This window comes from Torulaspora delbrueckii, chromosome 3 (genome assembly GCF_000243375.1).
Source record: "Torulaspora delbrueckii CBS 1146 chromosome 3, complete genome".
NCBI lineage: Eukaryota > Fungi > Ascomycota > Saccharomycetes > Saccharomycetales > Saccharomycetaceae > Torulaspora > Torulaspora delbrueckii.
Genome location: NC_016503.1, coordinates 734,862 through 750,117, shown reverse-complemented (window position 1 = coordinate 750,117; position 15,256 = coordinate 734,862). Strand labels below are relative to the sequence as shown.

The window sequence follows — 15,256 nt, the reverse complement described above, 5'->3', positions numbered from 1 at the left end:
TAACGCCTGGTTGAGCTGGCGATTGAAAACGATATACGACCAATTGACCTTACTGTGCATTAGCATTCGATTTTTGTGGAGGTGGCTTTTGTTGGATCGATAGTGAGCAAAATAAGAGGACCCTGATTTGGTCTAAATGAGATTGCAAATATTGTTCACTATTTGTGCGTTCTTACAGTCGCTATGTGTGGCCTTATCCCATGATAAACTTTTAAAGCTGTCTGAAAAGGGTCCCAATAATGTGATTGAGCTGACTGACAGTAATTTCAAGCGTGTTCTTGGATCGCCCCGTGATTCATACATCTTGGTGTTCCTCACAGCTTCAGCACCACAGGTGGGTTGCTCGATTTGCCTGGAAGCAGCGGATGAATTTAAGATGGTTGCCAATTCGTGGTTCACCGATCATCCTGATGGAGCTTCTACGAGGGGCAAAGAGGCCAGGAGGCTATTCTTTGCCAAATCTGACTTGAAAGATGCACAACATATTCCTCAGATTTTTGGATTTTACTCTTTGCAACATGTTCCACGTCTGCTTCTATTCTCTCCTGGGGAAGACATTAACAAATATAAGATTATTGATCTTGCAGGTGATCCTGGTCAGGAGCGTGCTCTTCAAATCATCAATTCTTTGAGATCAGCGACCAACATTGATGATTTTAACTTACACCTGCCGGTCGATTGGACTCTTTCCATCGTCATCGCAGTCCTGACTTTTGTTGCAGTCTATATTTTCAAGAGACATAGAAGTTTAGTGGCAAAATTGGTCAATATGAGACCATTGTGGGCTATTGTCTGGACTTTGTTCATCATTTTGATGCTTGGTGGATACATGTACAATAACATTAGAAACGCTCAACTTGCAGGTGTGGGCCCTAAGGGTGAGGTATTGTATTTCTTACCCAATCAAACTCAGAATCAATTTAAGATTGAGACTCAAGTGATTGGCGTGATATATGCTTCATTGACCGTTTCGTTATTGTTCCTAATATTTGGCATTCCAAAGTTGAAGGATTTCTATAAAGGCTCCAAAAGTGGACAATTGCTCGAGGCGGCTTCCACCATCTTGTTTGCAGCCATCATTTACGCCTTTTTTGCTGGCTTGACAGCTGTCTTCAACATCAAACAACCAGGGTACCCATATCAATTGATGAAATTATCTGCTTTGTTCAAATGATGAATGTCACTAGTAAATAGATATATAGTCGTCGCTGCAACATATGCCAGCTCTGGAGGGCCTCAATGTTGTTTCGCCAACTTTTCACTCCTCAACTTGATCTCATTCATTCGTTTTATTAGCTTGTTCATCCTCTTCTCCAATTCGTTAAGCTTGTGGGAGGAGTCATCGAAGCTTGACTTATCATAGAGCACCTCATTCTCTAATTTTAATGAGCCACGGCATTTACGCATAAGTAACAGTAGTAAAGCTTGTGATTCGCGCAACTGATTAATAGACTGGTAAATACCATCTAGGTCTGTTGACAGCAGAGAGTAAACACAAAGCTCCACGGTGTGAATGCCATTACCTTCAGCATTCTCCACATCTGAGCTCATCAAATTAACGAATGCTGGAGCCGTTGACCCTGCCAGTAGTCTTGTTATGTCCCAGTATGGGCCAGTAGTAGTTCTCCTATCTCCAAACGCGAACATAGAAAAGTATCACTTTTAGTTACACATTTGAATACTATATATTGCTAAACAGCATTATTGTACACACCTTGGGCAACGTAATGGTTTTTCTTGCCTCCAAACATGGTTCTACCAAGTTTACCAATTGTACCAAAACCGGCTCCCACCACAGTCGATCCTACCTTCAAACCAGTACCAAGACCTTTTTGAGCTATATCACCAACCTTCTTTTCGGTTTTACTGACACTCAAGGTATATCTTGGAGAAAACTGGAATGAGAGGTGAAGAACACCACCGTCTCCACCTTCTTCTGATACTACAGGGATATCAAGATCAGTTACGTTCTCCGGATCAATCTTCGAAAGAGGAACAACTGCTCTGCCGATTACGTCGTCTGCGTTTGCTGCATCCCAGTCCATCACCTTAATGCGCAGATAGTCGTTTACACGATTGTGAATAACCACGCTTCCAGACTGTTCCCAGACAGGGTTCAATGTCTTTTTCTGATGACTAGTCTTAAAAACTGTGTTCTTGCTGTCATTCAGGTAGAATTTCAAGTAAGGATCAGAGTAACCGTTTGTATCAGCAGAGATCAAATTTTCTGCACTCCTTGCTGTAACAGTCAAGTCTCCCGAGTTCGTAATCAGGTCAGCTTGTGGAAGCTTAGACACGGCGATAGGAAACCAAGATGTTTGGATCATCAATTTCGCACTACCACCACCTGACAAAGTTAAAATGGATGGCTTAAAGTAACAGTTCTTGATCAATTCAACTGTTGGTATAACGACTTCACAGATACAGTCCTCGGCCTTGTTAGCGCTTTTGTCCTTTGTGACCCTAAAAGTGGCATTGGAGTATTCGAGCTCCTTGATCATAACATCACCAGTCCAACCAGTTGTAATGCTCCTTGTAGCTATCTTGGGGCTAACAAACGTTGGCTCACCATTCCCATCAAAAAATGCTTGTACATATAGGCCTGTTTGAGACACTTCACCGTCTAAAATGGATACAGAAAAAACACCAGTGTTGTATTGGAGTAGCTCGTTAAAATCTAGTTTCATCTTATTACTGTACATGCTCTCAATGTCCTGAACGTCCAATTCTTCTTCCTTAAGGTGCTTTTGTTCTTCGGCAGATAGCTTTTCTCCCTTCTTCTTTTCCAAATTGGCTTTCTTCTCCTTGAGCTTGTCAACTTCCTGTACTTCTTCCAAACTTAGCACTGGTAGCGCAGGGTAGAAGGAGACATAGAAAGTAACTGACCCTTTGGCGCCTTTCTTGGTGACTAAGCGGCCTGATCTTGGTTCATTGTCGACCTTTTCCAAGTACTTGTCATCTGTGCCCTTATGGAACATACTGTCAAGCTTAACGTCGAATGTTCCCACTGAACGATCTTCCTTGACAGTCTCGACATCCATGACTTCAATAGCTAACTTCTGATTGGCAGATGTGACGGCCACGTAGATAGCTTCGTTCCAAACAGGATTCAAAGTTTGAGATCTAGCATTTGTCCTACCTCTTGGGATTCCATTAACAAGGACCCTTGCATAAGGATCAATTTTACCGACTTTCTCAAGATTTCTCAAATCCTCAGCTTTGTTCAATAAAATTCTTACGACACCAATTGGTGGAGTATAAGCAATCGCAATGGTACCCATGTCCAGGGCCACAGGTTTCCACACGGCACTGACCTTTATTTCACCCTTTTTCTCCTTCAAGGGAATTGCTTTCTTGTCTGTCTGTGTTCTATCAAGCAAGTCATTCAAAGATTCAACTGTTGTGGAGATGACTTTACCCTTTGCATCCTTGAGAACAAGCCTGCACCTAGCTTTACGGCGGTCTGTGATGACTGCTTCATACTCTTGATTCCATTGTAAATTCTCTTTGCTCGTAGCCTTAGCGGTAGTCAATACTAATTTGGCGTTCAAGTACAACTCGACATATGCTGTCACCTTCTCGCCAACATCGCCTAGACCGAAAGCTTCTTCAATAGTGATCTTGGTAATACCTGTGTTAAATTCAGGTTGCTCTTCGACAGTTCCATCTGGCAGTTTCTTAGCTTCAATGGTTGGGAAGAATTTTAGATCGAAATTGAGTGCACCAACTGGTTTAGAATTTCTCAAGAAAAAACTCTTTAGGTTCTTCTGGTCATTCTTGTCATGTAAAGATGTAAGGTTGTATTCAATTCTGCCCATCACCTTATCTTTCAACTTCTCACGTTTGTCAAGAACAGTGATCGTGAGTGGGTCTGTGAAAGCATTCAAGAGAATGTACAAACTTTCATCCCAAACTGGGTCCAGAGTGTCTCTCACAGTCCGAGTCTTAGCAACTACCGTGCCTCCAATCTCAAACAACAAATAAGGATCGATTGACTTGGCAAGTAAACCGGTTGACCGGTTTAAACCTTTCGCATTCTTGATGGTGATCTCAAGAACACCCACTGATACGGCCGAGCCAGAAAGGAGCTGTGGAATATTCAATTGCAAGGAGAATGGTGGTAAAAGGATGGGACCTGCATAGACTTGTGCTAGCTTCTTGATCATTTGGTACAATCCGGGAATGGACATGATTTCCCAATTAAATACAAAATCACCAAAGAGACGAGCAACAAAATCGACATCTGGCACCTCTAGCAGCTGAATGTTGATCGTTTCAACATGAGGAAATGGAGTCATAAGTCTAAAACGTACTCTAACCTTTGCCCTCAGAGAGAAATCCGAGAGGTAAACGGGAACAGTAAACCCAAACAAAGTTGCCTTTACAACAACTTTTTGGTTGACATAGTTTCTCAATTGCTTGGCATTCATATCACAGAGGACATGAGGAGTAAAAGAAACCCCCCAATCCATGACAACAACATCAGAGTCGGTGTTTTGGAACGTCTTGACAACGTCCACCCTGGGGGGCTTTACACCCAATGTGAATTGGTCAATCCATAGTGCCTTAATAAATGCAGGAATCGACGGATTGGTAGCCAAAACGTCGTTCACCTGTTGGACGACCATTTGAGAGACAGTGGGCTCTAACAGTGGCCAGTACTTATCCAAAAAGGAGTTAAGCCATTCCAAACTTTCGTAGTCATCCTCGATTTTTTGAACAGTCAATTCTTTCTGCAGCTGGTCTCTGATAGCAGAACGGTACTTGATGGAAGATGTTCTGTAAAGAAGCGACGTCACAAGTCCCACAAAGAATACAGGCGCGAAAGAGAATCTGAAGTAACCAATCGCAAAGGAGAGGACTCCGGCAATAACGATCAATCCCAGCAAGTGGTACCAATCACCATAAAACTGGTCTGGAATGACATTGTTCAGATAAGTGTCTTTACTCAAATCAATAATATCATCGGCCTCAGTTAGCGCATCACCTTCTTGCCACCCACCAATTTGTTTCCATCCCACATAAGATGGATTAACAGCCTTCCTGGAAGATTCACCAAGACCAAAGTGTGCAGTTTTTTCTGGCGAGATTTCCTGACTGGGTTCATGCTCTTTGTTTGCCTTCAAAGTCGCAGGAGCGAGCTTGTCAAGACCACTTTGGACTGCTGTTGATCTTTCTGGGCTCCTCAACAACTTCCCCACCGTTAACTCATATGACATGAGATTCTTGATTTTATAGTTCGAAGTTTGAACTCTTTCAGAGAGCTATAACCTTGCAGTCAAGCGATTAGTCACCGATCCTTAATCCTTATAAGCTAACAGGCCAAATTTTGTTGGCTCTAGCTTAGATATCAGTCTCTCAATGCTTTATTCACCACAATTCTTGATGCAATGCTATTCTTGATGTTTTTTTTCAAGCAATAGAAGGGGTGCTCCCTTTCCTGCAAAGAACTTTGGTGCGGGCGCGCAAGACGACTTCAATAAGAAAAAATATTAAATCTAGTATAATTCACTGAAATAAAAACTCAGCGGTATATTAATCATCACTGCCATGGAATGATTCGTCCGACACACTTTGTTCATCGGCCTCGAGGAAACTATCATCTGATAGATTAATGACATCAGTAGCTATTTTCTTGGGGACAGTCTTGGCTCTTGTAGACCTTGGTGCTCTTTTTCTAACGGGTATTATGTCTTCGGAATCAGATAGGTCGAAGTCGTCTTCATCTGAGGAGAGGGCGACCTTGGCGTTCCTGCTACGTGGCTTGGTATGTTTTACCGGTTTGGGTGTCTCGGCCTTGGGCTCCTCGACCTCGTTCGTCGCTTTCTTTGCATTGTCGAATGAGTCGCTTAACTGTTTGAATTTGCTCGAGAAGGTACCGAATTCTGTTTGCTGACTTTTCGGATTCTTCTTTGCCACCGTATCAAATATTGTTGATGGTGTGTCTGAGACGTCAGTTTCATTCTCTCGCTTAACAATTTCCGGAGGAGGTGTTGCTGATTCACTTTCTGACTTTATCTTTGCTGACCGCTTGGGCTTTTGCAGGAGCATTGGTTCGATTAGAATCTTTTCAAAATCTGGATCGTCTTTCACCTTTTTAACCGCAGCCTTTTTAGATTTCTTTATTTTCTTTGATGGGTCGTATTCTTCATCAGTCTTGGCCGTATTCCTCTTCCGTTTACCTTTAGCCTTACTACTAGCGGTGGGTACATCTCCGTTACGGGACTCCTCGTCAAGTTTCAAGAAATGTTCGTAAGCGGTAGCAAACTCTTCTATGTCAGTTTCCCATAGTTGTTGAGCGGACAGTTCAAGTAGAAGCTCAAGCTCAACCTGCTTCTCCTGCTTTTGTTTCAGTAAACGTTCATATCTTTCCTTTGTCAGAGACCATATTCTCATACCTAATAGGTACTCGAAGGAGCCATACAATTCTTCAGGTCCGTTAACAATTTCACCTTCATTTGCCGCTTCCTCGTCTTCCTCCTCTTCTGCTACTATCTCCTCATCAACAAGTTCCTTGATTTGCTCATTCGTTTTACCATAAAAAGGTTTACCTTCCTTATTTATTCTAGGGAAGCCATTTGTTTCCAGTTCAGCAACTATTTGTTTGTGCGGTTTATTCGTTACCGTCAATTCCTTTTCAATAATCATTTTAATGAAACGCACCTGGTATGAGAGTTTTTCAACTTCCCATTGTAGCCTGCTGGTCATATAATCCTTCCGTTTTTGATAATACTCAAGCCTCGTGTAGTAAAACTCCTCCAGGATCTCACCCACATTCTCATATTTCCGTATCTTGCTAGATGGGGTGAATGCCACCATATTATTCAGATTAATGGTAGATGTAAGCTTAAATCTTTCAAAAAATCCAATCTTCCTCGTTTTGTCCATCTCTTCCTGAGTGAGCTTTATTATAAACCTGATCGTGTCGCTGTGTTGCTCCTCCATATCCTTTATCCATGGTTTCATTTTCTCTGTTCCGCTTAAACCCAATAACAGGTACTCCTTGATAGTGGATGTCCATGTCCTCGCTGGAAGTTCGGTGATTTCCAATGTTGTGGGTCCTGTTTGCTCAATCTTACCATACATACGATACCGCTGAGAATCTATCTTCTCCAAGGTACCACCCCATCCTTTAAACCATGGGTGCATCTCCTCCATAGGTTCATTTTTCATCAGATGTTTCAGATTTTTTACAATGTCTAGTGGATTGAACGGTGGAATGTTTGTGCTCCACCCGGTCCCAATACCTTCCGCTCCGTTAACTAGTATCATGGGTAAGATAGGCAAATACCACTCAGGCTCAATCGTCGCCTCGTCTTCCTGTAGGTACTTATACAATGGATCATCAGAGGGGTGGAAGATCTTTCTAGTAATCTTGCTCAGCTCTGTGTACAAGTATCTAGCAGCTGCTGCATCTTTACCACCAGTAGCTCTTGTACCGAAGGCACCATTAGGCTTCAGTAGGTTTATATTGTTGGAGCCGACAAAATTCTGTGCTAAACCAATGATAGTTTGAGCCAAAGCCTGCTCACCGTGATGATATGATGTTTTTTCCGCAACGAACGGTGCAAGTTGGGCAACTTTGATATCGGTAGACATCTTGCGCATGAAACATCCGTATAACACCTTTCTTTGACCAGGTTTAAAACCGTCTAAAATATTCGGTATAGATCTGATGTTGTCTGCGAGAGAGAAAAGAATGAATTCTTTGTTGATGAAATCGCTTATGGGAATTTCTGTCAAATTAGGATCCAGAACTGTTCCAGGCTCGTATTGTCTGAGCCATTCTTTACGATCGTCAGCTTTCTTCTTAGCGAAGGCAAGCTCAATCAACTCTTGGTCCCCTCCTTCTAGGGCGTGGAATTTCTTCAGATGTCTATCCAAATCAGAAAAATATGCTCGAACCTCTTGACTGGATGAAGTACCCAGACCTTTATAATATTTCTGCTTCCAAGTGTACCTTGACGATTCTTCTGCCCTCCATTTCTCGTAGTCAGGCATGTTGTAAAATGATATAACCTCTCTTCGTGGCCTTGTAATTGTGACTTTCACGATGGGCGTAATGAATTCGAGCAGAAATCCCGGAATATCCAACAAACCAGGAAAGGAGCTATCCAAAAAGTTGATAATCAACCCTTTGATGTGAGAGCCATCATGATCTTGATCTGTCATGATCATCAAATGGCCGTACCTCAGAGAGCTGGTATTTTCATATCGTTTACGATGTTGAAGACCCATAATCTTTTTAATGGCCTGAATCTCTGCATTCTTTAGTATTTGTTCAGCAGTGGCCTCCCTAACGTTCAGTATCTTACCACGAAGTGGGTAACAACCATAGTAATCTCTACCAACAACTGATAATCCTGCTACAGCTAGCGACAAAGCAGAATCACCTTCGGTCAGCACGAGAGTACATTTATGGCCCTCCTTAGTGCCGGCTTTGTTGGCATCTTCCAATTTTGGGTAATCCGTAATTCGATTTTTCCGCGAACCATCGGACTTTTTCAACGCATTATTCTCATTCTCAGTGGCTATCTCTAAAATTCTAGCTTGCAGATCGGTTTTCATGATCTTTTTCACGTAATCATCAGATATCTCACAACGAGACCCAAAATCTCTTACCCTAGTTGTCAGTTGCTCTTTGGTCTGAGAAGTAAATGCCGGATTCTCAATTAAGCAGTTGACAAACAGGAAGATATGATTCTTTATTTGAAATGGTTTGATCGATTTTTTCTGCTTCTTCAACACTTCTGAAACTTTCTTTATTATCTGATCAGTGATGTAGTTGATATGTGTGCCACCGGCTGTAGTCGCAATGGAATTAACGAACGAAATCTGCTGGAAAGAAATGTCAGAAACTGAGAAAGCAATTTCCCAGCAACTATTAACCCTTTCATAAAGAATGGTAGGCATTTTAACTTGGCTATCATCGACTGTATTCCCGTGTGCAAGTCTTTTTTTCTCGAGGGATTTAACGTATAGCTCAACATAGTTTTTGAAGTTTCTGATCTTCAAGGATTTACCATTCAGATAAACGCTGATGTCGCGAACAGAACCGTTAATGTCATAAACACGCCGACGAAGCACACCGATAATATCATCATCAAGTGTTTCCATACTAAATCTTTTCAAGTCAGGTTTGAAAGACACTTTTGTAAAGGAAGGACCTTTCTTGTATGATGTTATCTTTGGCGGATGGCAAACACCCATATTATTTTCCCATTTTTGTACGTATTTTTGCCCTGTATTTGAATCAGCAGTCTCCAGTGTGAATTCAGTGGAGAAAATATTACACAATTTAGCACCATAACCGTTTCTGCCACCTGTAACTTTCTTCTCGTCATCATCATAGTTAGACGACGTCAGCAAGTGACCAAAAATCAACTCTGGGATGTATATCTTTTCCTTTTCATGAATCTCAATGGGGATACCTTTACCATCATTCTTTACTTCAATCAGGTTTTTCTCTCGTTGAATGTTGACTTCAATTTTCTTCATGGATGGGTCCCTGACCTTATTGTCGGCAGCGTTCACTAGAATTTCATCGAATATCTTATATAAACCGGGGACTATGTTCACCGTCTTTTCAATCATACAATCGGTTTCTTCATCATGGATCCATTGTTGTTGCTCCTGAGACTCTACGGAACCAATATATGTATCAGGTCTCTTCAAGATATGCTCCAATTGCGAGATCTTCTGATACCTCTCAGAGGCCGACTTGGAATCAACAGTCATAATCACTGCTTTCTTAAGCGGTAGGCTGGCCTATTTACGTTTGGAAACCCACTTGTTGATGTAGTTTATGTCAATTAAAGTGTGACAGTCGCGTTTTGTTTATTTACAAGTACGCGAAGAGACAACTGTAACAACTTCAATCATACGGCTGTAGTGAAAAACCTTGAAAGAGTCTTTATAACTATAGTCTTCAACAGCATTAAACAGATGTCATCTTATTAATCTAAGAGCATGCCTGTGGCACATCAGGCGTGATATCAAAACGTCCATTGAATTCCATTGGCTCTTTGGCTCTTTCTCCAAGTCCGTCACGGTTCACTGGGTCTAATGGTAACGCCAGTATCCAAAAGCATTCTCCAACGCAGCAAAGAACAGTATGCTGAAATATTTGTTAAGGGTGATGAGTACCATGCATTTTTTTGGTATGTTTGGCCTGCTTCGACCTCGTTAATATGCTCTTCAGGATCACAAAGTCACGATCTTTGACAGTCTAAGCTACAACGTTGACAAATGAACCGTGACTTGAAAAAGACTTTACGATAGAAGCCCTCACTACCGGTGAGATTACAAGACGCACTTTCAGAAACGGTTCGAAACGGCATACTGGAACATCCTTAACAAAAGAGGTGTTGAGCATAGCAACAACCTTTATTGTTACTCGAGAGACTGCCTGTATGGCGATATCCATGTAACGAACTGTCCAACGAATTATATTGCATTCTCTTTCAGTTTTTAAGATTATAGTACGCCTTTTCTTACTGTATTTCCTAACTTCGTCAGCTAGTCCTCAGCAGGTGCTTATTGAATTGAAGTCTCCGATTTGCGAATGATTCCGCCGTTACTTCATTAGAGTCTGTTTGAATTATCAATTGCTTCACGAAACCTTTCCACAGCGAAGCCGATTACTTACGGTTACCTGTTCCATTTCGGGGTCAGCAGAACGTTAATTTATTGCAAGCACGAGGAATTCCAACTTATCACACTGCTAAAACACGTGTTCCTTTGCATGCGAGATATTCTATCAGTTTGCAAGTCCCTATCTGTCCATTCATCTACTGAAGCTGCCGATTAAGGCTTCAACTGGTTTTCCATTTATCTTCTGTTTCTTCTTTGCCATGATACTAATGTGCTTCCATTGTCGTCGATCCAGCTGTATTTCCCACTGCGCAATTCGAACCTATTGTTCTTCAATTTACATCAAGCGTTCCATTTATCTGGAGGCCTGATTCACATTTATCTATTTTGCTTAGTTTTATCGCGACATTTTCCCTCAACTTATGAGGGAACTCTTAACGCCAGGATAGTACGTCAAAACTTAAACTTCCAAGTCTTTTGAGTAACTTGCAATAACCTTATGTCAATCTGCGCCAATTGGCCGTCATAGTGTCTACTCTATCCCGCAAGGACTAGATAGGCGTCTTTTAAATATCTTCTTATGTATCAAAGAATGCCAAGTTCTATCAAGTGTGGTTTTATGGACAGTCTAGACAGCCTCGAGGTATTATCATTCGATTACAATGTGTCAACTCTTCGTTACTAGTGGTTACGTTTCTTGGAGAAAAAATCACGATTGCGTTCTAGCAGATAAGCGCTTAACACAAAATATGTGTATCAGACAAGCTAGAACCCAGATCAGAATTTTTGTGAGGATGAAAAGAGCACAGTATCATTCCGGATGACAAGTCTAAATACCATTGGATAGAGTCGCAAGCTAAATTACACGCACAAAGAGATCACAGTAGGAGGCAAAAAAATATACATTAAAAGGCCCTTTTCAGGCTCTAGGATGAAATTAAAAGTCTCATTCAAAAATGTACTTAAATGCACTTTGTATTCGTACCAAACCACGAATGTTTCGAAGTTGACTATCACGGTGGCATCAAGTTTATCGAAGAATCAAAAAGTCTAATGGTGACATTTGCCGCCATCTCTTTCAATGATCGTACCGCAGGATACTCTTAGCCCGATAGTTGAAGGGAATGCTTAAATTACAGAGACTTGCTCAGATGGTGAAAACGAATCGGTCGACATATATGAGTTCAGTAATGCGATCTAATTCATGAACGGAACTATAATGCAGCACGCTTTGAAGCCGTTTTAGCCTGGCGGCTATGTAAGATCAATAACAAATTATAAATTAGATGAACTAGCTGACGGTTGCTTCTGGTTCCTCCGCGGGCAGCACTCGATGGCTCCACAACAAATAGCCACCACCACTACGCATAGTCATCACAGGATGCAACTTTCCTCGCACGGTCTGGTAAGGTCTGTAGCGCGTCTCCAAGATTGAAGGTGCAAGAAACCGCAGGTCATCATAAAGCGAGTGTGCCAACTCTAATAAAGGTTCCTTGAATTGCGCATAACAAACCACTGGACGAGAGCCATGAACATGCTCAGCGAGTCGCGGTACCAGTTGGGGCAAGTATAGTGTACTAGCACACACGAGTGCATCGTACTGGACCTGCGTCGCTAATGAGATCGCCTCTAGCTGGTTATTATACCACTTGAGTCGACGATAATATGCGTTCTTCTTGCCTGCTTTCAGCGCATAGGCTTCTTCCTTCGGCAGCGGCGTAAAAGCACTTTCCACTTCGCTCAAGCTGGGTGGCTCGAAGAAATCGAGTAGCGACACCGTTTTTACATATTCGCGAACGAACTTGTCTGAATAGTTGGAGAACTTGAGCAGGTCGAGATTAGCATGCTCATTTTCGTGTACTACTACGATACGCCCTTTCTCAGTACTGCCGTTGTCGCCGCCGAACATGCGTTCAAGTAGGAAGTAGACTAGCAGGCCGCCTGTCTCGTCTACACAGAGGTATGTGCCGTTGGAACGAATATTGGCGAGATTTAGCAACATACCCATGGTTTCCTGAGAAAGATCGAGCACACGCTGCGTGTCACCTTTTTCTAGTAAGAATTGCAACATACGCGATCCGCTGAGATATTCAGCGGTGAAATGCTTAGCGAATTTTTGTTTCTTACGGTTCAAGTATTTCTGTTGTGAATGCACTGTCTTTTTATCAAAACTACCGTGTGCTTCAATCATCTTGGCGATGATTTGTTCCCCTGATACACTTTGTTTCTTCAATTCTTCTATCTGTTCCATCGTGAGTCCCTGCACTTGGTTACCAATGTTAACAAGGTTCATGTTATTAGCACTGCTGGTCACATTATGCACGCTCTCAGACTCTGTCATAACTCTCACTTTACCCACTGGTATCTTATTTTTATCACGGTTATCCGTTTCTGCTTCCTCTTCGTAATAAATCTCGAATGTAGTGCCAAGAGGATACCCTATGATATCATCGACGTTAAATGCACCGAATTTACCGAGTGAAATGGATGCATTGGGTTTTAATTCAACAATTTTCCAATTTCCAGACGGCAGTTTCAGGATGACATGCTGATTGAACGCTAATTGGGTGAGTGGATCCATTGTTGTTGGTCAGTTGATTCACCTTTTGATAGCTGATAAATGCGATGAGATGAGATTAATGTCGATCAAAAATTTTCCAGTGCACTATGAACGAAAGTGGTGAAAAATTATACAGTGAAAAATATTCATTCAAGCTCATCGCATCCATCGCATAACAACTATTAATACTGGTCAATTGGTCGAGGATGGGTAGTAGACGTGTCAAGAACAAGCAAGGTGCACCACCTAGTCTGGACGAGTTCCAAGCCAAGAAGGAGAAAAAACACTCGAAAAAGAAGGAAAAGAGATCCCATTCAGAGGATCATGCATCAAAATCTAAGAAACCAAAGAGATCAAAGAAACAGGATGAGGAGGCGGATGAAAAGCGTGAATTGGAAGCCTTGAAGGAAAAGGAACAGGCTCTACCGGAAGTGGACCTGAAAGAATTGTCACAGGCGAAGAAATCGTTATTTGATGACGAAGAAGAAGAAGCAGAAGATGAAGATGAAGAGTTGAAAGATGAGTTTGATTTGGAACAGGAATACGACTATGACGACGAAGAAGCTGAGGCTCATCCAGCGTTCTCTGATGACGATGATGAGGTCGACTTGGAGGAGCTGAATGCCGCAAATATGGAGGAAATGTCTAAGAAATTGGATGAAGAAAACGCTTTAGAAGCCGAGGAAGCCGAGAAAGAATTAGTTGAGGCTGAATACACACAACCAAGAGCCGATGTCCTCCCCACAGAGGAGGAAGAGGAGATGATGGCACAAAACCCTCCAGACTTAACTTCCATTAGAACAAGAATGATCGAAATCGTCAAAGTGCTTGAAGATTTCAAGAATCTGGGAGCTGAGAACAGGTCAAGAGCTGATTATACCGATAGATTGCTAAAAGATATCAGCGAGTATTTTGGTTATGTGCCATTTTTGGCTGAGAAACTTTTCAATCTTTTCTCTCCAGCTGAAGCTATGGAATTCTTTGAAGCTAACGAGATTGCTAGACCAATTACTATTAGAACCAATACTTTGAAGACAAGAAGAAGAGATTTGGCCCAAGCTCTGGTGAATAGAGGTGTCAATTTGCAACCTATTGGTTCATGGACTAAAGTAGGTTTGCAGATCTTCGATTCTCAGGTTCCAATTGGTGCCACTCCTGAATACTTGGCTGGTAACTATATCTTGCAAGCAGCTTCTTCATTCTTGCCAGTTATCGCCTTGGATCCTCATGAAAATGAAAGAATTCTCGATATGGCAGCTGCACCAGGTGGTAAGACAACTTACATATCGGCCCTTATGAAAAACACAGGTTGTGTTTTTGCCAACGATGCCAACAAAGCAAGAACTAAATCTTTGATCGCCAATATTCACCGTCTAGGTTGTACCAATACCATTGTCTGTAATTACGATGCCCGTGAATTTCCAAAAGTTATAGGTGGCTTCGATAGAATCTTGTTGGACGCCCCATGTACCGGTACCGGTGTCATCGGTAAGGATCAGTCGGTTAAGGTCTCTCGTACTGAGAAAGATTTTATTCAGGTCCCTCACTTACAAAAACAACTTCTACTATCGGCCATCGATTCCGTAGACTCAAATTCCAAAACAGGTGGTATTATCGTTTACTCCACATGTTCGGTCGCAGTTGAAGAAGATGAAATGGTCGTTGACTACGCACTAAGGAAGAGGCCTAACGTTAAACTTGTTGAAGCAGGTTTGGCTATTGGTAAGGAAGGTTTCACAAGTTACAGAGGAAAGAAATTCCATCCAAGCTTGAAGCTAACCAGAAGATACTATCCACATACCTATAACGTTGACGGTTTCTTTGTCGCCAAATTCCAAAAAATTGGTCCATCACCACACGACGACAACCAAGCCACACCAAGAGAGAAAGAGCTCGCCGCTAGACAAGAAGCTGCGGAAGAAGGTATCATTCACTCGGATTTCGCTAACTTCGATAACGAAGAAGATGAAAAATACATCAAGAGATCTCAGAAAAACAGCCTACTTAAAAAGGGTATCGATCCAAGGGCTCAAAAGAAACAATCTTCTTGAAGAAACCGTTCTTTTACATAGAAGTAGACTAAACTGTATATTACATTGAATT

The 15,256-nt window shown here is 41.9% G+C and overlaps 6 protein-coding genes across 6 annotated transcripts; 2 read left to right on the top strand and 4 right to left on the bottom strand.

The window, feature by feature from the left end:
• Positions 1–136: 136 nt before the first annotated feature.
• On the top strand, positions 137–1,174 carry OST3 (dolichyl-diphosphooligosaccharide--protein glycotransferase OST3; the record flags this gene model as incomplete). The annotated part of the gene is made up of 1 exon (XM_003680472.1): positions 137–1,174. The coding sequence occupies one exon, from the start codon at positions 137–139 to the stop codon at positions 1,172–1,174; it is 1,038 nt and encodes a 345-aa protein (XP_003680520.1).
• A 62-nt stretch (positions 1,175–1,236) lies between these two features.
• On the bottom strand, positions 1,237–1,551 carry SNN1 (Snn1p; the record flags this gene model as incomplete). Its single annotated transcript, XM_003680471.1, has 1 exon — positions 1,237–1,551. One exon carries the CDS (start codon positions 1,549–1,551, stop codon positions 1,237–1,239), a length of 315 nt encoding a protein of 104 aa, XP_003680519.1.
• A 140-nt stretch (positions 1,552–1,691) lies between these two features.
• On the bottom strand, positions 1,692–5,219 carry TCB2 (tricalbin; the record flags this gene model as incomplete). The annotated part of the gene is made up of 1 exon (XM_003680470.1): positions 1,692–5,219. One exon carries the CDS (start codon positions 5,217–5,219, stop codon positions 1,692–1,694), a length of 3,528 nt encoding a protein of 1,175 aa, XP_003680518.1.
• Positions 5,220–5,535: 316 nt separating this feature from the next.
• TOP2 (DNA topoisomerase 2) lies at positions 5,536–9,738 on the bottom strand (the record flags this gene model as incomplete). Its single annotated transcript, XM_003680469.1, has 1 exon — positions 5,536–9,738. The coding sequence occupies one exon, from the start codon at positions 9,736–9,738 to the stop codon at positions 5,536–5,538; it is 4,203 nt and encodes a 1,400-aa protein (XP_003680517.1).
• A 2,146-nt stretch (positions 9,739–11,884) lies between these two features.
• GCD10 (tRNA 1-methyladenosine methyltransferase subunit GCD10) lies at positions 11,885–13,174 on the bottom strand (the record flags this gene model as incomplete). The annotated part of the gene is made up of 1 exon (XM_003680468.1): positions 11,885–13,174. The coding sequence occupies one exon, from the start codon at positions 13,172–13,174 to the stop codon at positions 11,885–11,887; it is 1,290 nt and encodes a 429-aa protein (XP_003680516.1).
• Positions 13,175–13,359: 185 nt separating this feature from the next.
• On the top strand, positions 13,360–15,204 carry NOP2 (rRNA (cytosine-C5-)-methyltransferase NOP2; the record flags this gene model as incomplete). The annotated part of the gene is made up of 1 exon (XM_003680467.1): positions 13,360–15,204. The coding sequence occupies one exon, from the start codon at positions 13,360–13,362 to the stop codon at positions 15,202–15,204; it is 1,845 nt and encodes a 614-aa protein (XP_003680515.1).
• Between the last annotated feature and the right edge of the window lie 52 nt (positions 15,205–15,256).